The following is a 23391-nucleotide window of genomic DNA, read 5'->3' as shown; positions in this document are numbered from 1 at the left end:
GAAACTCTGCTTATGTAGACACACTTATTGCGAGTCCGATCTGAAGTATAGTAACACCGTATCCCATTTCTTTTTCCCTTTGCAATCGTATTACAGTGGACAAATTAGATTCATCGTTCACAAAAATGAGCGGGAATATAAATTTAAAAAACTCACATCGTATCTTAATGGATAATAATGGAAATACAAAAGAATGTAAAAATAAAAAGAATGTTTAAATTTCATTTAACTCCAACTTACCTCTTTTTGATTGATGGGTCTTCCATAGGTTTTAACGATATTTTCAACGTTTCGATTGCAGCAGAACAAAAAAGAATTGAAGTTCAACACACGAGCTGATAAGATTGTTTAATGCACAAATTTCAATTGCAATATATAGAATTGGTTGGCGTTTTAAATTGTAAATTATTAAACTAATACAAACATTTTCACTTTAAATCACCTTTTAAAATACATTTGTAAGTATCACCTTTTGAAATACATTTGTAAGTAATATTTTTTCAATTTTCAAAAACACTTCAATAAATTGTCGTAAGGCACAAAACTACACAATTTACTCTGTAAAGCTTATAATAGATATTTGTTTTGTCATCATAAGAATAATGCAATTTAGCATAATTGACTTTTTTTGTTTTGTTGCCTCAGTCAACAGGGTACTGTAATCAGAAAATCAACTTTTAAGATAAGTGCTTAAAGTCGCTCGATAAACACAAGTATAGTCAAACTAAGACTAAATATTAATTGCTGGGTTTCTTTTTTTGCTACCATAGGCTACCTTAGCACAAACCTTTTGCATTCTAATGTCATTTGACAAATATATTTAAATATTTTGGTTTGCCTGTGTGCTTTGAAAATTAAAAAGGCACAAGCGCAAAAAGTACAGTATTGGCCAAAACTAAAGCACCCCCTTACAGAATTTCTAACAATGCCAAATAATTCAATAAAAATCACGTGAAATATTTTATTTCTTATTTACATTTTTATTTTTGTACCTTGTTTTTCTTAATAATTCGGTATTTATAAAACATAACAAAAATTATTCAACACTTTTATTAATATAAAAAAACTAAAATCGAAAATATTCATAGTGCTCAAAAATGAAATAGTCAAAACTAAAGCATCACTCCCTTAATATTTAGTAAGTTATTTACGTTTATTGTTTAATATTTGGTACTAAACCCATTATTTTTTATGGCTTCTGCATAGAAGAAATTAGATTATAAATAACTTCCGACGATATGTTGTACCAGGCTTCTTTAACAGCTTCATAACAGCCTGGCCTCCACAACTCGTAGGCCTGTAGGATTGATTTCTTCTTTTAATTAGGAAGTTATCTTGCCTTGGAGTTTTTCGTGGCTTTCCTCCTTTATACGTTGTAGAAAGCACAACCCGTTCGTTGAAATTTCTTAATAAGTCATCAGCGAATTCACGCTCCTGTTGATAGTACACTTTTCACTAATTTTGTGTTGTGATAACCCGGTTTTCCAATCACTTATAATTTAATTTTTAAATTCATTGAATAATGGTTTTCTCGCCATATAAATTCTCAAATTCTTGGAAAAATTATTCACAGCTACGCACACGCAGTTTCAAGTACCATTAGTAAGAGAATTGTACAAACAACAAACCAGGGCTATCATTACAAAAAAACCCTGGGCTGTCTTAGTTTTGACCATTTCATTTTTGACTACTACGGATATTTTAAGTCCTAGTTTTTTATATAGTATTAAAAATGTTGAATAATTTTTTTATGTTTTATTGAATTAATTAATTATATTATTAAGAAAAACATGGTACAAAAATATGCAATATTTCACGTGTTTTTTATTGAATTAATTGTCATTATTAGAAATCCTGTAAGGGGGTGCTTTAGTTTTGGCAATACTGTATATATAAATTTAAACCAGATTCGAGGCGATAAACTAGGTATTAATTAGCTACATTTTTTTTTAACTTCAGTTCAAAAAATGTTGACTTTGCTTTTGCTATGATTATGCGCCCATAAGTTTACTTTTTTCACATCAAATTATTTGGCGGATGTTTTTTTTTTGTGTGCGTTCCTGTGTGCGATTTTCACGTTTTCATCAGAATGTTTGTAAATTAAGTTGTAAGCGTGCGTGTCTGGAGATGGAATTCCAAAATGAGCGAAAAACGGAAATTGCGGTCAAAGAGTATCGAATAAGCGTAAAGAATTATTTATTAATACATACATACATATGTATCAATATAAAACGAACAAGGCAAACTTGCAGAAATAAATACATATGTATGTATGTTTGGATGCACATATGTACGTATGTACTTATGTATACATATGTGACTGTCGATATTCGGCATATGAAAGAAAATCGTATATCCAACTCCTTTCACTATTCGTTGGTGTTCAGATTTTGTGCATGAAGTATTTAATTGTAGATTTTCTGCTGAAAATGCTATGCAGTGCAAATTTAATGCAGCGTTTGCTACGTCCTCTTTTTTTTCTTTATGTTATTGAAAGCTGTTGCCAAGTGACCGTAGCAAAATTGTTTATGTGCTTCTTAAAGTTACGTGTCGCTTTATTTCTTAGTTATTAATATATAATTGTTTCACTATTGTTTATATTCCCGATCTCAGCTTGGTAAATTTTTTCTCTTTACGAGTTTTCAATACATATGTACATATATATGTTTGAATTTTTTTCTGCTGACTTTAAACTATTTGTACGTACACCACAAACACACACCAATTTTTTTTTAATTACATATTACTTTCATTAAATTATTGTAACATATCGTTTATTACATACAAAGCAAATGCAACAAAATCAAATAATGAAATCATCGTGTTTAACTCGTCATCGGTGACTGGTGCTAGATGTGCTTTCTAACATCAAAGCGTAAGTCTGCGCTCGTTTGTACGTTAGCTTAATACCCGTTCTCTCCAGCCCTAACTACATCAACAAAATAAACCTCACTCTCTCACCAAATTCAACTCTTAAAATATACGATCTATCTGCATTCTGAGCTTAGTTATTGGGATATTTTATGGGCACGATTGTTCTCATTTCTGCCAACGCGTATTACCAGTCTGCTTACCCCGGCCTCTATTCTGATTCCGAACGAAACACTACATCCATGTGATACTGTTAAAACAATTCTTTCATATTTCTTCTTTTCTGGTCTCCTTCATGATCAGGTTTTGGCCGCCGTTTTCTGCTTGTTGGGGTTATATGAATGCTTGCGCGCTTGCTCAGCTCGAAAATACTGGCGTAGAAAAAATTAAACATTAAGTTAAAACGCAAAATGTAAGGAAGAAATATGTACTTAAAAAACTGGTCGGTGATATACACAAAATAGGGTATATAAAAACACTAGTGGAAAAAAGTTGGCACACCCACTCAACCTATGTATGTACATACATATGTATGTAAATTATAAGTATTACAAATTAATCGAATTTGTTTGATGAATTTGGATAGAGCTGCGCTTCCACGCATAATTAAATATACAGCTTGCCAAATTGTGGCCGAGCTTTGCAATGCATCTATATTATATTTTTCTCTACGATTTCTTCCATTCAGAAGGACAAACGTAGAAGAGAATGCGTACTCATTAAATATTTGTAAACAGTGTTAGTGAAAAACTGAATGTTTGGTAGTAGGTCTACGTAGAAATAATATTTTATGCGAAAAACCAAGCTGCTAAGTTTGATCAAGATTTTAAAAATCTTATTACTGTCCTACTCAGATGGAACTCAAGACATTCAGAATACTAACTGAAGACGTATGTATATTGATCGTACATTTTAATAGTGTAAGCAATTGTTTTTAAGCGTTAAAATAACTAAGAACGGTCCACACTCCAACGCGTTATAGAAAAACATTCAAATTCCTCATTGAGATTTTTTTTCATTAAGTCACTACTAACTGCAAATACTATATACTGGTATAGGCATAGCTAGTCTCAATGAAAACATTTTTACTGACAAGTCCAAAGTCTTGTGAAGTAGGAATATTTGCATAAACCTTTTTCAAAATAAGTTAACAAGTTAGATTTGAATAAGTTTAAAACTTTCCAAAATATGCAATATATGTATGTATAAGGTTATAATATTTCCAAGATTTTTTCTTTTTTCTTCAAACATTTTTAAATTCACAAAAAAATTAAGCACATATGACAGATTGCAATAAAAATCTGCACCTGCTCGTACCGTAAGTGCTTTCACTAGTATAATTCCACCCATACTTTGATCATGCAATACTATAATATAATATTGACATACAAAACTGTTATTAAATTATTATTAATATGCATCCGCCTAACACCAATGGAGAGTTGCACGAAGTTCAACTTCGAATGTGGCGAATATTGGCGATCGGCTGGCGTTCGTGTAGAGAATACCGGGCATAAAATATGGTATACAATTCGGAAATGAATGCAAGAAGTCGAAAATTGCCAATTGAAATTACTTATCATTTTTCACTAAACATTTCCATTGTAATAACCTAAATCGGTATGATATGACACACAGTTAGTTAAACGCAATCGAGGCTGAAGTACATGTAATAAATTTTAATTTTTTTAAGTAATTGCAATGCAAGTACAAATTAATTACTTGAACAATCTACAACCGGCAACTAAAAATTAAGACACTGCACAATATGCCACACACGAACATGAAACAAAGTGCAGATCACCCGCACCAAACTCTGGCAAACAAAAGGAAAATATTGCTCGGCCAGCAAAGCGATTTGCACAGCACACCACAAAGCGAACAGTATTACGGCAAAAAACGCCAAAGTTGGACTTTTAGCAGACTTTTTAAACCTTTCCTGGTTCTTTTCTTTCTTTTATGATTCGTTTAAGCTTATGTATCTGCGCACTTCTTTAATATCTGCGTTTTTTTTTTTTTGGCTTTCTGTTTTATCTACATTCTTTCGAAAAACACTTTGCGCAATCTTTAACCCTCTTCTTTTTACACAGTTCAAATTAAAATCCACTTTTTTCGAAATTTAACTCAAAACTCTTTAGCCTTGCGTATTTTTCCTATCCATTTCACACCACGTCTTTTTACTGTTGTACTTCATTCATTCCACGATCTTTCTATCCTCTTTTAATTCTCCATTCATTTTTTTGTTCACTCTTTTAGCGATCTTCAGAAAATTTTTCACTTCACTTATCCACAATATATTAGATTCAAATTATTTTTCATCCTTTCATTTTTATTTTCCTTTCGAAATTCGGTAGTTAACATACTTTTTCAACATCTCCCGTTCATTAAATAAACTTTATCATCCAACAAGTGGCGGCCATATTTGCTTTTTTATGTCCACAGATCACAACCGATCCCAACTTGTATTGTTGTTTGTGTTGCTGTATGCTGTATGGTATATGACAATTATTATTGCTGTACTAAACTAAACTAGACACTTTTTATGCGTATAGCGTCCAAAGCACCGCGCTAATAAACACACATAATTTAAACACAGTTTTATTTGACGACCGAATGAATACTGCCAAACGAAATGCAACAAGGAAAACTACTACCAAACATTTCGTATTGGGTAAACATGGTTGCATTGGAACTCACAATTTACTTAAATTTTCTTTAGATAATTAAGAGCTGATAAAAATATTCCATAGTTATTCTATTATTATCTATACTTTTACAAAGAATTCTTAGTGAAAACAAAAAAACTTAAATTAAATTTAAATAAATAAATTTGTCACACTACGCATTATATTCTCTCCACTTGTGACACACTGAATGCAGCCAATAAATATAAGCATGGGCTTGACGTTTTCTCTGTACTTTTGATATGTCATTTATGTTTTGATATTTTCGTAGGTTGCTTATGCATAAATTTTGTTAAACAGAATTTGAAGTGATAATGATTTTTGTATCTTCAGTTTTAGCCAAATAATCGCATTAAACATGAGTTCAGGTTTTGTAACAGAAGCAGATGCTGTTGAAGCGCGTAAACGCCGACAGGAGGAATGGGAAAAAGTTCGTACTCCGGATCAACCATTGGGTACGTGTATTAACAAAATTTTAGAATCGCAATAAACATTAATTTTTCACAGAACGTCCTGAAGAGCCATATGATGGGCGATCACTTTTTGAACGGCTAAAGGAACAAAAGATGAAAAAGGATATGGAATTTGAGGAAGCGCACAAATTAAGTGGGTGAAAACTAACAAAAGCACTGCAACGAAGCTTCATTTGTGCCTATATTTTTTAGAAAACCTAATTCGCGGTTTAGATGACGATGAAGTGCAATTCCTTGAGTTGGTCGATCAAAACAAAATCGATGCAGAGAAAAAACAATTGCAAGAGGAACGAAAGGAACTGCAAGAATTCCGAGATCGTGTTGCTACATTGCAAGAAGAAACTGCCGATAAAGTATGAATATCTTTCTCTATTTATGTGTATATGCACTTTCTTTTACCCTTAACTTATTTGCTTTTAGAAGCTACAGTCCGAAATTAAAACAGGCAAAGTACCAAAAGCTCCAGTAGTCGCATCCACAACTCGGCCCACACAAAAGTCTTTACTTGGAGTTGGTATTAAGCGGAAAAATGGTGAAATTGCTAGTTCGTCAAACTTTATTAGTTCGAAAATCGCCAAAGACTCCACGACACCAAATTCTGATAAAACTCCTTCACTTCCCAGCATTAAAACAAATAATTTCGATAAAGGCCAGCTTAAATGTATCGCAGTACTCCCTGGCATTGGACCTTACACCGAATCTAGTGATTCTGAAATAAGCAGTGGAAGCGAGGATGAACCGGACAATGACAGTCATACCAAGTACGATTTGATGGGACGTAAGAGGCAAAAGAAGAAGGGTTGCCAAGACGATGATTGATTTTTGGATTTTATACGTCAAATAAGTAGGAATGGAGTATTTATCCAATTACGTAATGGCTTCTACAAATAATACATACTTTAATAAACTAAGCGAATGTTGGATATAATTGGATATCATTTAAACAATAAAACCTTTCGTTTTCCCCGATTTTGAAATTTTGCAGGCAATTGAAATTCGGATTTCGTGCGCTAAAATATTTAAATTCCATTCATTAGGAAAGAAATAACACTTGTTTCGTACCAATATGTTTAAAAAGTCACCCCAATTTTATTACAAATTTTCACGATTACATAAAATTTACATTATGTGTATTTTAAATTTTATGCGTCTTTTTTCTTATTTCGATTACGATTTTTTACATTGGTTACTTCATAGAAATTACTGCCAATTTTTTTGCGCTTTTGACTGCGTTCTACTGCACGTTTCTCTTTAGCTGTTAGTCGTTTTTTAGCTTTTGGTTGGTGGTTTCCTTCATCATCACTCTCGTCACCAACATCCGGTTCCACTTTAAATTTGCCAGAGGCCGTTATAGCGACACTCTCTTTGCGTTTTACAATGGCTTTTTTGTGCACAACTCGTTCTAGATCCTCATCGTACTCATCTTCAGAATAGAACTCACTAGCACCGTCACTAGAATCTTCTTCATCATCTGGGTTTTGCTGTCGTTGTTTTTTACGTTCCAGTCGTTCGGCTTTTTGCTTTTCCAGCATTTCCAAATCAATTTTGTCCAACTCCCGCACATCATTCGCTTCAAACTCAATACCGACTTTGATTTTTCGGAAATCTTGCAACTGTTTGAATTCTCTGGCTTTCTTAACCGACTCGCTTACGAACGTTGGTGCCTCCGATTTGCCGTCATCGTCTTCTTGATCGATTTGCTTAGAGGTTTCGCCTTCGTTGCTGTTTTGTGACTTATCGGCTTGTGATTTTGGAGTCTCAAATCCCTCAGGTGTAACGTAAAATGGCAGCTTACCGCGCTGCCAGTCGTTCAATACCATACGAGATGTGACAGTTATATCAGGCTCTCCACCTTTCAGTAATTTGCCAGATTTCTTTGCCAATTGCTCCAAAAAGTCCATTGAGGATGTCCAGCTTTCAACTTTATAAGTTTTCTGAATATATTCTTTGCGTACACGCTGCAAAACTGTCTCTACATAGTCTTCAGGATTTGTAACCAGTTCAACGCGTACAACCCCTTTCAGGACCTTTTCGGTGTCTGTTTCAGCTGATGGATAGACTACACCAGGACAATCGATTAGGAATATACGTTTCATTAAAGTAATATACTGCCACACTTTTGTTTCACCGGCAATGGGCGCAACGTTGCAAACTTTCTTGGAACGCAGTGCATTAATAACGGAAGATTTGCCTACATTTGGGTAACCTATAAATCCCACGCTGATCTGCTTCTTATCCATGTGCAATTTGCCCAACTGACGGAAAAGGTTAATAAGTGCACCTATTGAAAAAAATAGAAAACGTAACAAAACAAATCTAGAACACTAATACATCACATAAACTAACCTTTTCCGAAAGGATGCTGCATGGACGCATGGAAAGCAATCGTTGGGTACTCAGCACTCAGTATGGCTACCCAGCGCTGCGTTACCCAAACTGGCACCAAATCAACTTTATTCAAAATGAAGAACAAATGTTTATGCGGTTTTTCTTTACGCAAAAATTGTTCTATGTATTTGGAACGGGTTCCCATTGGATCACGTGCATCAAGCACCTGCAGTAAAACATCCGAAGAATCAACTACTTTGTGCAATTCGTTCCATATACGACGACTCTGTCCAGCGGCAAATATCCAATCGCGTTGTGCATCTTTTTCGCCCGTATCTTCACGCACCAAGTCTACATCTTTCGTTTCATCATAACTTTCCGCCTGCACTTCTGCGCTTCGACTTAAATCTTCTAGATCCCGAACTCTCAAATTAACACGTTTGCGTTGCTTCTTCGGGCCGAATGTGCTGTCGAAACTTTCCGTGTCTAGTAAATGTACACGTTTATATTTGCTTGCTTCATTGAGCAGAGTAATCGGCAACTGTGATGGCTTCATTATCACTTGATATGGATCTTTGACTGCTTTTCCAATTTCATCTTGGAATTTTTGAAGTGCACTTTGCGATATAACCCGCGAGTTACTAAACCATTTTGGGGAAGGCTCTACTCGTGCCATCGTACCAGATGGGAGACGTCCCTATTTAAATTCAGAAATTTAATAGACTCTCATAATTTATTTAAAATAAACAATTCGGATTACCTGAAATGGCGCTGGTGTAATGATTTTTCCTCGACGATCACGCTTTGCTTTGAAGTTGCGATACATTTGCAATCGCTTGATAGTGCCTTGCGTTCGTGGATTTGCTACACCTTTCAGCCCAGATTTGGGGCGCTCCGGATTCATGGAGTGATTGGAGTGGTTGAAGCCCTGCTTACGGGGAGGACCGGATGCACTTCGAACCTTCGGCATTTTGATACCTGTATTATATTTTTAGGAACGAAATGATGTGTTTATTATATTTCTAAACTGAAAATGCACCGCACAAAAATGCTGCACTCTATAAACACAAACACGACGCAGCATGCGAAATGTTAGAAAGAAAACTTCTAGGTTATGTTTTGCTCACAGCTGTTTTTCAAATTGGCCACAATTTGGAGACTTTTTTCGTTTCTTCTTTCGCCTAAATTACGTAAACAAAGAATCAAAGATTACAGAAATATTGTGAAACCAGAGCTATGGAGTAACGTGTAAATTGTCAAAAATAAGCCAAATGGCCTCTGGTGACGATACAGCATGCTTGACTGCGCTTTGTATGTTTAGTGCAGTCGGGTGGCATCGTGTCACACATACTTGTTGTCGGTAAAAATCAAAAATTTTAGATATTAGCGTCAAGCACCCGACACGCACACATATAAAGTTCTTGTCAAACAATGCTTGACCGTGACCAGAGGCCAAAACTGACGAACATTCCCCACATCTAGTTCAACGGCGAGGAAAATTTAAAGCGGCTGTTAATAAAGCTGATTGTAGACAGAATATTAACAGTAGAGTTTTTCACAAAATAAATTTATGTATTTAAAATTATTTTCATTACTTGGTAAACTTATCTAACTATGAGCTTTCTTTTGCTTTTTCTTCTCGTTAAAAGCGTAATGAATCTTATAAATCAGTTGATTTTGTATTTACAGAGAATAATTGTGTTGGTGGATGGTGTTTTAATTAATATTGAAATGAAAAAATAAAACGGCTGAACGAAAGGTGGGAAATCTAAAATCTCTGCATATTTGATAACCAGCCAGTCGTTTGTTTCTTATTTTTCCTCCACAAATGGAGAGACCTACAGTTTCAAGCCGACTACAAACGGCAGATATTTTTATGAGGAGCTTTTTCATGGCAGAAATACACACGAAGGTTTGCCATTGCCTGCCGAGGTTCGACCGCTATTAGAAAAATGTTTTTCTTATTTTTGGTATTTCACCGAGATTCGAACCAACGTTCTCTCTGTGAATTCCGAATGGTAATCACGCACCAACCCATTCGGCTACGGCGCCGACTTAGATCCTTTAAATAAAGTAAAGAAAAACAAAGCAAGAAGATCTTGTAACACACTTAGAAGAGAAGCGCTAATATGTTTAAATCTCATTTAAAATTTACATGAAATACACTTTATTTTATACTAATATACTTATTATTTCTATGTTTAAAGGCAGGTAAGCATTTCAAGTACATAACAACGTCCATGTTTACAATGGTTTGTTTTGCTAATTTGCTTACTTTGTCTTTCTCTTCGTTTTGGTTGGCAACCAATATTATTGAAACCGATTTGTTGAAAGGGCGCTTGCAGTACTAAATTTTTACATTAAACTCATTGATACATGCAAAACGCACGCCACAAATTGGAGGATGAGTTTGGCCAAGCACCCAAAAAGGGTGTAAGCACCAATTATATATGTATGTATATAATTGTTTAATCAAAAATCCCCCAATGTAAACAGCGTTTAATAGTAAATTTAAACACGACTTCGATATTGACATCGATAAAGTCATTGCGATCTATCTGATGTGCAAAACATAACTCAATCAATGACTTAGGCTTAGTCATGCTATACAAATCCAGGAACATGTGAAGTACATCACCCCCTAGTGACAATATTTTTCCAAATGTCTCTAGTGCGGTGGTCCTAGTATTTTTATACCATCTCTGAAACAACATTCATCATTAAATTCCTTTCACTGAACATACCACATCATGTAAAAATTCCAATAGTCGCCCAATCTGACAGTTGCAGTAAACTCCATCATGGCTTTGAGAACCTCACTTTGGTTAAAATATTACCTATAAAATTCATTTTAATAAGAAACCAGAGCATAAGTATAAATACGAAATCATAAAATTAGTTAAGCAAGAAAAGTTTTCTGAAATTTGTTTGAAAAATGTGTTCGTATTCAGCAAAAAAATACTCAATCACAGCAGTGCAGTTGAGTCTTGAATAATTTCACAAGTGTGTGTGTGTTTCTTTGTATTTTCCGCCCATTCACTTGACTGGTTTGTTGTTGTTGAATGCATTTGCTCAACTACAAGTGCGCGGATTTCTGTGTAGGGCGATTTGTGGAGTGCTAAGTACCAAACAACGGAAACAGCAATAACTCCAAACACAACGAATGAGGTGAGCATTAGGTAAATTGAGTAGTATTAGTGGTGATCATTAGTTCAGACGTTGGAATGGAATGTGATGAGATCGGTTAAATGATTTGCAACATACATATGTACATAGAATTGAGCTCAAACCTACTATCCTTGAATTATGTAGTTGCGTACAAGTGTATATGCTACAGAAAAAAGTATACTGCCGAAGATTCGTAAAAATATGGAAAACATTTTGCTAACAAAAAAAAAAGGTTTCATATTGGAAACTAAATAATAAATAAATTATAAAACAGCTATTAAACATGGACGAACATACGCTTAATGATTTGCTCGAGTGTTCCGTGTGCCTGGAGCGCTTGGATACTTCATCGAAGGTGTTACCTTGTCAACATACCTTTTGTCGAAAATGTTTGGAGGTAATAACATGGATCTTAGATATTTACACTGAAATGAAATTGTATGTGCTTATTAATTTGCAGGTGATCGTGTCCAGTCGACAAGAGCTGCGTTGTCCAGAGTGTCGAGTTTTGGTTGAGATAAAAATAGATGATTTACCACCTAACGTGCTCTTAATGCGAATACTAGAAGGTGTGTAGCAGCTATATTTACATTGTTTTTTTTTTGTGTTTATTAATGCATATTAATAAACACGATGGCTGTAACTGTGCCTTAGTGTCCGCACTGCCAAATACAGCCCACGCGCAACACCGCCATTTCGCCATGCAATTGGATTTATTACACAATTTTTTTCTTTGCTATTTATACCCCACAAACTTATGCACAGGGCTACTATAACTTTGGCCACTCAGCGGCATAAATGAATATATGCATATAAACATATGGTAGACATGTATATGTGTACATATAAAGGTTCAGAATTATGAGAGGAGTCGAATTAGTTATGTCTGTCGTCATGATAACTCGAGTTCAAAATATATTTCAATGAGATTTTGTACACATTTTACTCTTTCATGGTTCATTGTATTGAAAATGTGCGAAATCGGACAATAACCGCGCCCAGATACCATTTAAAAGTAACTTTCAAGATGAAACGTGATATCTTTGTTATAATAGAGCAAAATTGCTTATATTCAATACAAATGAGCACACAAAAAAATACGGCGCAAGTAAAATTTTGAAAAATGAGAATGGGCAATTCACTTTTGGGTAAATGCACCTGTGTACCTCGATAGCGACTTAATAAAACTCACGCTAACTTAGTACACGTATTCTTCCCCACCCAATTTATATCCGACGTACATACATATATTTTGATCGGACAAAAGCCGCACTCACTTTTTCCGCCAAGACAAATATCCTTCCATCCGTCTGATAAAAAATATAATTCTCATTGTCAATGAGTTTTACTAAAATGTGAGTGGGTTTATAAAATTCTGTCTGAACCGAATTTAACAGTTCCCTACTTGTTTTAGTTTTATATTACTTCTAGTTCAGTTTTTTTTTTGAAGTATTAAAGAGCTATTAAATACATATGCGCTGATAATTTACATTATTAAATTCTACAGCGATTGATTGAATGAAAATGAGTCTGCACTTCGACCTCATGGTCCTTTGTACCCTCTACTCATCACAGTACCTCATCTAAACCCAGTTCCCTTAATAAACCTAGGATAGAGATGGGTTAGGCTAAGCGTATATGCCTTTTTTCTGGCCAAGATGTATCATCTTTCTTCGTGCGATTAGTGGTTATATTCTTAATTTTATTACCGTCACGTTAAGAGCTTAAACTTTCGGATACAAATGCAATGCCTTGTGGCAAACTAAACACCTTTAAAGTCATTAGAGTGGAATTGCTCCCAATTTTTGTTTTTTTCCTATTAAAATGAAGGTTTCGAATTTTGCGATTATTAATATTGTTAATAAATCAGTTAGAATAAGAATGTAAAATTTAAAACATATTTACTTACCCCCTTAATTTGTAGGCATGAAAAATGCTGCAGTTGCTAAGTCTCAGCAACAGCAGAAGATGAATGCCTCTAAATCAAGCCCAGATGCTCGGCATCCCAGTGATTGTCATCAGCAACAGAAAATGCACAATCAGTTGCAACAACTGCAGCTAACCCAACAAAGACAGTATCAATATCCCCAGCCACAACAGCCTCAGACACAAGTAATCTCTATCAGTCATAACACAAATAGCAGTGCCCAACAGGTCGCTCAGCAGCATTTTACACAACAACGACGCTGCGTGTTGCCTCACGCGTATGCACTTTATGATTTTGAGTCATCTGAACCCTCAGACTTGCATTTTAAAAAGGGTGATTTGGTGTTGTTGAAGCGAAAAATTGACACAAACTGGTATGTGGGACAACTAAACAATGGCAACGGCATTGTGTCTGAAGGTACTTTTCCCATCAACCACGTCCAAGTTGTTGTACCGTTGCCATCGCCGCAATGCGTTGCACTGTACGATTTTAAAATGCCACCGAATGAGGAGCAAGGCTGTCTTACCTTTAAAAAAGGTACCATAATACACGTGATACGACGAGTTGACCACAATTGGGCAGAAGGTTGCATTGGGAGTACAATCGGAATTTTTCCAATTGCCTTTGTTGAGCTTAATGCGCTGGCTAAGCAAGTGCTTGATGCGACTTATGTAGTTGCAAATACGCCAACTACACCGTCATTAGCACCACCAACTGCTGATACATCTACAGTAACTGCAGTAACCTATACGGCACCACCAACGACAATAGCGCAGAAACCAACGCCGAACCAAGTAAGAAATCCGCCGCCTATGCCTCTACCTGATGCGAGCAACAGTGGTTCTACAACCTCATCCTCGTCGCCATCGAACTCCTCATCAAATGCAACTAGTCCGCATTCGGTCAGCACAACAACAATAACGACATCAACAAATGGACGTATAGTTAGCTGTGGTGGGGGTAGTTCAACATCTATGCCCAACAGCCCGAATCAATCGTTGCCAGCATCACCGCAACATGAAATTTCAAGTAGCAATATCAGCAGTGGTTCGAGTTCGGTGCGCTTTCGAGACAAACGTGAAAAACGTCATTCACTTAATGCTTTGCTAACAACCGGCACATTGCATTCGGGATTAAGTGCAGGTACCACGCTTAGCATACTGCAATCCAATCGCCATTCAGCAGAAATTTTAAGCGTGCCAACTGATGCATCCACTTCTTTGAATGTTGGAAGTCAGCAGACAAGTGGTAGTAGTATTAGTGTACAGGAAGGTGCCAGCGCAATGAATGTTGCAATGCCGCAGAGCACTTTCGCACGGGAACAGCAACAACACATCCATCAACAGCAAGCTCAAACACAGCAACAGCAATCGCAACAGCCACAACAACGCGTGAACGTGTTGAAGACAAGCGTCGTTCAGCAACATTTGCCACCAACTTTGCCATGGGGATATCTCGCCCTATATCCGTACAAACCCCGTAAAAGCGATGAACTGGAATTGAAAAAAGGTGGGCTAGAAAATTATGATCAAGCAGAACTTAAAAATTATTCGAAAATTATTAAAATTTCAGGTTGCGTTTACATTGTGATCGAACGCTGTCTGGATGGCTGGTTTAAAGGTAAAAACTGGCAAGACATCACCGGAGTTTTTCCTGGAAATTATGTTACGCCATTGCGAAGTCGCGATCAGCAACAATTGATGCATCAGTGGAAGTATGTGCCACTTCAAAACACACCTTTTTCCACTCAGGGATCCGCAACAGCCGGTCCAAATACTTCCATTGGTGTTCAGTCACAATCTACAGTGGCCACAACTGGTCTGAGAATACAAAGTCTGCCGCAACCACCTGATTTACCACCTCGACAGGTGAGTGGTACATTGCCAATTTCATCGGTCTGGACAAAACCTCTTGGCCACACAGTGGAGGCATTTTTCAATCGATACGGCAAGACTCATGATAATTCAAAAGATCAAAGCAGTAAAGAAAGAGATACCCCCAGTAGGCAGAAGGAAAATACAGCGAGTGTATCTTCAACTGTAGCCCCAACAACAGCTTCTCCCTCAACCACCTCCAGTGCGGTGCAGCTAATGAAACGCTTAGCCCATATTAAATCGCGTTCCAAATCACCAAGCAGTGCAATAGCACGGCAGCAGCAGAAAAGTCCACAGTCACAATTGGCTCAGGACAAATCGGTGTTAGACGACCCCATTCAAAACGGCAATAAACACGCTGGGGGCAACCACATGCAAAAAAACAATTTGCATAATAATTCTGCGGGTACACATGGGCAATTACATCCGATACATGTGCGGTAAGTATTTAGATATTTGCCATATAGTATAGCTCCTCACTTTAAGTTATATAATAGGAGTATTGCGAATAGGTCACTAAGATAAGTTGCGTATTGATTTGTCTAATGTTGTTGTAAAAGTGGCAAAAGCATAAACATTTCCCATAAATGTGTGGGGAACGCTCCTCAAGTGACTGCCCTTAACCGGCAAAAAATCAGCGTCATTCCCATGGCAGCCGGTTCTGCGTTACCGGAATGACTCGTGTTTTTCCCGACCAAGAGCTGCCGCCCCAGTAAACTAGCCCTGTCTAGTGAACAGCATATCACCCCACCCCTTACGTCACAGGAGCAACTCCTCGCAGCAACCTTGCTCCAAATGCTTCTCCTCAGGGCTGGAATTGAATAAACGGCTCCGAATTCGTGAGTGGACAACTGACTACGTTGTCCCCTGCTGCAGAGCTCTGCACCCGCTACCGCCCCCGTGGCGCGGCCGCCCACCATCATCAGGCCGCAACAACAACAGCGGATTGCACAGCAGGCCCAACGTAGGCAACCCCACGCGTCCCTCACCCCCCGAGTTACAACGACCTTACCTAAAAGCTTCTGCAATTCAACTGAAACGGACTCACGAGTAAGGTCGACGAGATAGTTGACTTCATGAGCCAGCACAGTATCAAAATAGCTGCGGTCCAGGAAACCAAGCTGCACGCTAGGTCCTCTCTGATCACCAGGGATGGCTATAACGTGCACAGACATGATCGCGAGCGAGACAATGGTGGTGGCCTAGTCTTTATAGTCCACCACACAGTGCAGTATCGTCTCATTGATGAAGGGATCGACCGCAGGGACAGCACCTTAGAATGTCAAGGCATAGCTGTCCGGATAGGCGATCCCGAGCACGAAATTTTTAATGTTTATAAGACGACCGGTGATATGCCCGACACTGGCGGGGCTACTATTACTGTTAACAAACAAACAAACAAATTACCTCTCCAGTCTTTCTCGCTTTTCCCCCACTAAGTCCACGGTGACCATCTCTACCTCCAGGACAAAGGAGGCCAAACTACAGGTCAAGGTCAAAGTCGATTCGGCCAATTTCGACTGTAAATAGTCCTAAAACTCCTCTGGGAGTAGCTTTCGACAGTTTGCACTCCTTTTCTGCGCACTCAACCGCGATTGCTACTAAAGTCCACAATCGCAACAAGCTCCTCAAATCGCTTGCCGACAGTACTTAGGGCAAAGGAAAAGAAAAGTTGCTGGCGACATTTAAAGCAATTGGCTGGTCAATTCTTAACTATGCTGCGCCTGTCTGGTCGCCTGGAACTAGTGACACGCAGTGGACAAAGCTACAGGCATGCCAAAATACTGCAATCAGGACAGCCACGGGATGTCTCCTGATGTCCGTCCTACAACATCTACTCAACGCCGCATCAATGCTTCCCGTTAAGGGGCACAATAAAATCTCAGCAAACAGTTTCTGTTTCGGTGCTACCGAAGGTTTCACCAAGAGACTTGCTAGAACCTGAACCGCCTCCCAGGCTCGTTAGAAGGCATCTCTTCAACTTCAACTTACAGCTACTGGACCGGACAGTATACCGACAGGCACTAAATTCCATTCATCGGGAGGCATTTACCACCTTCCTAAACTCCCGACCTCCAAATGCCTTCATCGGAATCCAACCACCTCCTATTGCAGATGAAGAACTTCAGCTATCCCGAGAGTCCCACGTAACTTTTGCCCAATTACGTTCTGGATATTGTAGCAGGTTACACTCCTGCCTATCCAGAATCGACCCCGACATATCCAACATTTGTCCAGCATGTGAAGACACCCCGCACGATACTAACCACCTTTTCACATGCTCCATCAAACCTACTCACCTAACACCCCTCTTCTTCCCTCTGAACCCAACCTGTCGAAACAGCAAGTTTCCTGGATCTACCGTTAGATGAGCTAGACGAAGACGACCGGTATCTACATTGCACTGAAAGGGTTTATTAAGTTGCTACAACAACAACAACCGACTATCTTCGGAACGTTTTGAGTTTTCTTATTCTATTTATCAGTTGTGCTCGCTATTATCTAATGATAGGCTCAAGAAACGAATTGTTTTGTCGAGGTCGTACTAAATTGAAAAGGGAGTTAGATGAGTTGGTTTAAGTGGTCATAAAATGCTTAGTGTCACGCGGAACTCTTTTACAAGTGGTGCATATTTATGTCGTTTCGGGTTAGGTATACGTTGTATTTGCTAAAATATTAGAAATGTAACGAATCCCATTGATTATATATCGCACTAGATTTCGTTAAGACGCTCCTTATATGTACATAATATATATGGTCAAAGGATAGGATAAATATCGGGCATTACTTTTCAATAGACCTACATCTGTGAAAATCTTGTTTTATCCATTTGATGAATTGAAAGTTTTTTTAGTTTCAATCCCTTTCCGTAGCGATGCGTTTATCAAGATGTCAGTGGTTATGGGGAAAACTATTTCTACTTTACAATTTTATAGCCACAAGACCTCTTAACACAACACCATTCGTTTTATTAGCAATGGAGGCTAGAATGATAGATCATGTTTTTGCTGTTGTTGTAGCAGCAGAGATTGTGGAGTTGTGAGCAAAGACGCTGCCGGCTGAGATCTGCAGTAACTTACTCCATGCTTGAATTTTATTACAGAGTAGGATGGTATACGTGGAGAAGGAGAAAAGGCAGTCAAACATTACATCCCGGATTTGAGATGATTGGATCAATATGATCAACTTCCACCCCTGAATTTTTCGATATAAATGGGGAGAAATTTGGCGGCGAATGAATTTTATGGTTTCGAAGATGTTAATTGACTCTCGATGAATGTCTTTTACCTCCTGTTTGTAGTCCGTCTGTTTCATTAACCCGTAGTACTTTTGATAGCTTAGCGTCATTCGCAGCTGCCCGAAACCGTATAGTGTATCTGGTGGGAGAAGTTTGTGCACTAGATGTTCATTGAAATCTGAGTGAGGAGTGCTTAATGCTGCTGCAAGGGTATAATCCTCAATTTAAAACTATGACCAACTTATTTGTTAACCAATTTGACCAGCGAAAGTCAGACCGAAGATATAGCTGCCTATCTTGGATCAATCAGTAGCTGTGTATATTATATATGTATATGTATGCACTTCCATGGCCTATGAGTACTTAATCAATTTTTTGTTGAACAGTTCTGGCTCCTGTCCTAGTCAATTGTTGCAAAGTCTACCGCATGATATAGCAGTGAGCGCTTCAACAGCGGCAAGCTCAGCAGCAATGACTCAAATCCAAGAAAATGTACACATCACACCGCAACATTTACCGCCACAACAAAAGCATCAGCAGCAGCACATGCAGCAAATTTCACCACAAGCTGTGGGTTATGGATCACAGCAGTTGAGGGGACACAAAGAGCGTCCGCACTTACAGAAGTAAGAACAAATTTTCAATCGTAATACGAAACATATTTAAACTCTAAATGCCTATGTACGAGGTGTGTTAAAAAAATAAGGTGAATTTTAATTTTTCTTAAAAAATATTTATTTAATCATCATTCATTTCTTTTTATCTCCTTCAAAGTAGTCCAGTGCCAGCGTTTTTTCCAATCCTCGAAGCAGTTCTGATATGTCCCTGAGCTCTCTCAGCGATTCGGTTTTTATCTCCTCAATCGTCGCAAAACGCCGTCTTTTCATGGGTCTCTTCAACCTTAGGAACAGGAAAAAGTCGCAGGGGGCTAAATTTGGTGAAAACGGTAGCTGAAGCATGATAACGGTGTTGTTTTTGGCCAAATAATCTCTCACATGCAAAGATGAGTGAGCAGGTACATTATCATAATGCAAAAACCATGCATTTTTGTTTTTCACAATTCCGGGCGTTTTTTTCGTATTGCTTCACGCAAACGGCGCATAACTTCAAGGTACTACTAATTATTTACCATATGACCTTGTGGTAAGACCTCCTAATGTGCTTCGCCATGGCAATAGAGGAAAACAGTGAGCAAAACCTTGGCATTTGATGGAACTTGGAGTGCTTTTTTTGGTCTTGGCTCTCCTGGACTCTTCCATTGGTACGATAGGGCTTTGGGTTCGATGTCATAACCATATACCTAGAATTCGTCATCAGTTATGACCCTTTTAAGCTAATCTGGATTATCGTTGACGTCATTCAACAATTCTTGAGCGAGGCTGATGCGTCGTTGTTTTTGGTAAAAATGCGAACTTCGCTGCCGCACGCTTCATGCCCAAAATTTCCGAAAAGATTGCTTGGTATGAGCCAGTCGATATGCCGACATCCTCAGCAACTTCTCCAATTGTGATACGACGATTCTCCATAACAATTTTCTTCACTTTCTCAACATTTTCATCGGTTGCTGATGGGCTGGAGCGTCGTCATTCACATCTTCTCGACCTTCTGTGTAAAGCTTGTATCACTTGTAAACATTTTTTGGACTCAGAGTACTCTCACCGTATGCCACTGTCAACCTTTGAAGTGTTTTTGAGCACTTAATTCCATTTTTTACACATAATTTGATGTAACTTCTTTGATCCATTTTTTTTCGATAGCAGAAAATCGCCGAACACGCAAAACATTTGTCTTATTTATGCCTCTCACAAACAAACTAACAAACTCTTCGAGACGAGTGCACCAACATAAAAAATAATAATAATCGAAAGTCGAATGTACTTAGCCCGCAAAATTTGAAAATTCACCTTATTTTTTGAACACACCTCGTACATAACTATGAGCAATCTTCCTAATATACATACATATAAATATTTATAATTTGCTACTTAGCGCACGACAATCTGTTGACGCTGCCACTTTGCGCAGTATTTATAACTCGACACTTACACAACAACAGCAGCAACAACAACAACAATCAACAAATACAGCAAAAGGTGCGGGCGATCAGCAGCATCCACTTATTTCAACAAATGCTATAATTTCAAATCATCGCAAGTCGCACAGTTTGGATGCAGCTGCCGCCTTGTCTGGCACAAGCTCCGATTGTGAAACTTTTAAAGGAAGCAATGTTGGTTTAGCTGTACTTGCAGCACCTTGTAATATAACAGCAGCCGCTGTTGCAGCAAGCGCTACCACCAAATCCACACAGTGCTCACGCGAAAGGTGCGTACTCGTAAATGTTTAATATTTTGTTATTATATATGTGATATTTATTTTTGCAGCCGCTTTCGTTGCGTTGTTCCATACCCACCAAATAGTGAAATTGAGTTGGAATTGCAAGTTGGCGATATTATTTATGTGCAACGTCGTCAAAAAAATGGCTGGTATAAGGGTACGCATGCTCGTACCAATAAAACAGGCCTATTTCCAGCATCGTTTGTCGAACCAGATATATAAATGCGAAATTAAAAATATTTGCACAGTAATACTTTCGATTAAGTAAAGCTTACTTGAAATGTTAGTTGAAGTGAAACTGCTTTCCTGCAGAAATGTTTCAGTGAAAAATGTTTGAAACGTTTTTTTTTCGTTTTAATTCTTAATACGTAAATATAAATCAAATCTAGCTTCCCAATATTACTTTAGGTACATTAGAAAATTAATGTTCAGTTTGTAAAAGTTTGAATAGAGAAAGAATTACATGTTATGTAAATAACAAAAAGAAGTTATGAAAATTCGTAGATTGCGCTTCGATTTTTCTTTTTTTTTTATAAATATTTTACCTTCAATCGAAGTTAAATATTTCACTGATTTACTTAAGCTCAATTGCTGCAACTTGTATTTCCTTTTCTACCCAGTTATACTTACTTTCTAAGAATTATCTTAAGAAATTTTAAATTTTTCGGTACGCCTTTATGTAATTTAAGAGTGCTGCCAAATGATTGATTAGTCGCTGGTCGATATTTACTTAAATTTTCTTAACTTTTACGTTTCGTTAAAAACGCCAATATTGCAATAAGCTTTTAAAAAGTTCTTTAATTGTAGTCTATGGTCTATTTTTTTTTTGTTTGATCACTAGACGCGTTAACTTTAATAATTGTTTTCAACTTTCTTTTGGCAAAGGACATTTAAGACACTTAAGTGCCGTTGACGAATTTTCATTGATAAACAAAAAATTTCATTAGATAGTAAAATTGACTGAAGTGTGTTAAGAGTAATTAAAAGTGTTTTGGCGCTTTGTCGAATATTTGAGATAAATATGCCTTTAATTAAGTAGTTGAAAAAAATTAAATACTGTTTAGATGAATAATGAATATAATGATATAGAAAATAAGTTTAACTTAAAACGATTTTTAATATAGTTAACGCAAATGAGCTCCCAAATAAGGTTATGTATAGAATAAATAGTTGTATAGGTTATGTTCGGTTACTTTGCTTTATTACAATACATTAAATTCGCACAATTCTTACTATCGATTTCTCGCATTCCTCGCAAAAATTTTGCGCACACTACATATTCATATATAAATACGTTCAAATAATAACACTGTAACATAATTTCGGTGTTTTCTGTTTCTGGGAAACCAAGTTTTCCCAACAGTTTGAGACATTCTTAACTAAAAACACCGTTCCAACAATTTTCTTGTTTGCACGTCGATCGGTTTTGATAGAAATAAATTGTAGATTCAGATTTTGGTAGTAAAAATATTTGTATTTAAATTAAATACACTTTTTTTAATTCTACTCAGCTACTTCAAATTGGAGAAACTGAGAAATTACGTTTTGATATACAATCCAAACTTTCGAGAAAACTTGGTTTAGCCAATTCCCGCGCCGTTTGCCCAACATTGTAATTCATATTAAAATTATGTGCAAATCCGTATTTGGTCAAGCAATAAAAATACTCTATGTAAATACGCATAAGTTAATTATTTTTTAAAAGCACAATCATTTTATATAATCAAACGAATTCCGTTAACACTTAATTTAAGTTAAATTGCTTATCTCACTATATTCAAAATGATAAAACCAATATTTGTACTTTACAACAGCAACGCGCTCGAATAATGAAAATCCTGCCATTTTTATTATACTTCTTAGGTAACTTTACAAATACATATACACATAAATAATGTTTTTACACTTTTGGTACTATAATGAACTTAAAATATTACTTCCATGTAAAGTATAGTTAGATTTTTTATAACAAAAATACAAAATGTGAGAATAAAATCTTACTAACAAGAACTTTTATTTTTTGTAACTGCCAAGAATTGCTGAATCAAAGATAGATAAATTTGTAAAAACACGTATGTACAGGGTTTGATTGAAAAGTAACGAGCCTTCCCGCGCGGAGCGTCTGACAAGCGATCAACCGAATCGGCTGGTGGGGGAAAATGATCGTTGGACCTTCCCCTTCCACTAGAAACCGATCCCAGTTCGCTGGTAATAGCGGTGCAGTCAACATCGCTCCGCGCGTGAAAGTTGTTTTAAAAGTGTGTTTGGATTTTGCCGTGGCGAAAATGCAGCGATCGTTGGAGCAACGTTACTCGATCAAATTTTGCGTAAAGCTAAATAAAACGAGTACCGAAACCATTGAGCTACTCAAGGAGGCTTACGGGGACCAATCTCTGTCCAATGCCCAGGTAAAACGGTGGCACAAGTCGTTCAAGGCCCGACCTCGTCAACAATTGGACCCTTCATCACGACAATGCGCCGGCGCACTCCGCCT

At 37.2% G+C, this 23391-nt stretch overlaps 4 protein-coding genes across 6 annotated transcripts in view; 2 read left to right on the top strand and 2 right to left on the bottom strand.

The window, feature by feature from the left end:
* Positions 1-5489, bottom strand: part of LOC128868234 (uncharacterized) — a 137746-nt gene extending 132257 nt beyond the window's left edge. Inside the window, exons 1-2 of one of the 2 annotated variants that reach the window (XM_054110079.1) lie at positions 5235-5489; positions 241-469 (exon numbers count right to left, since the gene is read on the bottom strand). In XM_054110079.1, coding sequence (XP_053966054.1) covers positions 241-266 — 26 coding nt within the window. In that variant the 5' untranslated portion in view covers positions 267-469; positions 5235-5489. The remainder of the gene's footprint in view (positions 1-240; positions 470-5234) is intronic. The other variant, XM_054110080.1, reaches the window with a different exon arrangement.
* A 310-nt stretch (positions 5490-5799) lies between these two features.
* Positions 5800-7008, top strand: LOC128866777 (PSME3-interacting protein). Its single transcript, XM_054107758.1, has 4 exons — positions 5800-6010; positions 6063-6161; positions 6221-6381; positions 6449-7008. Exons 1-4 carry the CDS (start codon positions 5914-5916, stop codon positions 6845-6847), a joined length of 756 nt encoding a protein of 251 aa, XP_053963733.1. The 5' UTR covers positions 5800-5913; the 3' UTR covers positions 6848-7008.
* Positions 7009-7093: 85 nt separating this feature from the next.
* Positions 7094-9476, bottom strand: LOC128866776 (nucleolar GTP-binding protein 2). The gene is made up of 3 exons (XM_054107757.1): positions 9117-9476; positions 8375-9053; positions 7094-8309 (listed from the first exon to the last, which is right to left on the bottom strand). Exons 1-3 carry the CDS (start codon positions 9324-9326, stop codon positions 7171-7173), a joined length of 2028 nt encoding a protein of 675 aa, XP_053963732.1. The 5' UTR covers positions 9327-9476; the 3' UTR covers positions 7094-7170.
* A 1640-nt stretch (positions 9477-11116) lies between these two features.
* LOC128865947 (E3 ubiquitin-protein ligase SH3RF1) lies at positions 11117-22576 on the top strand. Of its 2 annotated transcripts, none has more exons than XM_054106385.1 (8): positions 11117-11524; positions 11799-11921; positions 11985-12093; positions 13449-14960; positions 15024-15765; positions 18950-19189; positions 20553-20885; positions 20945-22576. In XM_054106385.1, the coding sequence occupies exons 2-8, from the start codon at positions 11808-11810 to the stop codon at positions 21117-21119; spliced, it is 3225 nt and encodes a 1074-aa protein (XP_053962360.1). In that variant the 5' UTR covers positions 11117-11524; positions 11799-11807; the 3' UTR covers positions 21120-22576. The 2 variants fall into 2 exon arrangements, with proteins under 2 accessions (XP_053962360.1, XP_053962359.1); XM_054106384.1 differs by having other exon boundaries at positions 11669-11921.
* Positions 22577-23391: the final 815 nt, after the last annotated feature.

This window comes from Anastrepha ludens, chromosome 6, assembly GCF_028408465.1.
Source record: "Anastrepha ludens isolate Willacy chromosome 6, idAnaLude1.1, whole genome shotgun sequence".
In the NCBI taxonomy this organism is placed as follows: Eukaryota; Metazoa; Arthropoda; class Insecta; order Diptera; family Tephritidae; genus Anastrepha; species Anastrepha ludens.
This window is presented reverse-complemented; position numbering and strand designations above follow the sequence as displayed.

Coding starts and splice junctions, on each gene's coding strand:
- LOC128866776 (XM_054107757.1), bottom strand. CDS start 9,326: ATGCCGAAGGTTCGAAGTGCATCCGGTCCTCCCCGTAAGCAGGGCTTC. Junction 9,054..9,116: donor TTACACCAGCGCCATTTCAG/GTAATCCGAATT, acceptor GAATTTAAATAG/GGACGTCTCCCATCTGGTAC. Junction 8,310..8,374: donor GCAGCATCCTTTCGGAAAAG/GTTAGTTTATGT, acceptor TTTTTTCAATAG/GTGCACTTATTAACCTTTTC.
- LOC128865947 (XM_054106385.1), top strand. CDS start 11,808: ATGGACGAACATACGCTTAATGATTTGCTCGAGTGTTCCGTGTGCCTG. Junction 12,094..13,448: donor CTTAATGCGAATACTAGAAG/GTGTGTAGCAGC, acceptor CTTAATTTGTAG/GCATGAAAAATGCTGCAGTT. Junction 14,961..15,023: donor TGAACTGGAATTGAAAAAAG/GTGGGCTAGAAA, acceptor TTAAAATTTCAG/GTTGCGTTTACATTGTGATC.
- LOC128866777 (XM_054107758.1), top strand. CDS start 5,914: ATGAGTTCAGGTTTTGTAACAGAAGCAGATGCTGTTGAAGCGCGTAAA. Junction 6,011..6,062: donor TACTCCGGATCAACCATTGG/GTACGTGTATTA, acceptor AATTTTTCACAG/AACGTCCTGAAGAGCCATAT. Junction 6,382..6,448: donor AAGAAGAAACTGCCGATAAA/GTATGAATATCT, acceptor ATTTGCTTTTAG/AAGCTACAGTCCGAAATTAA.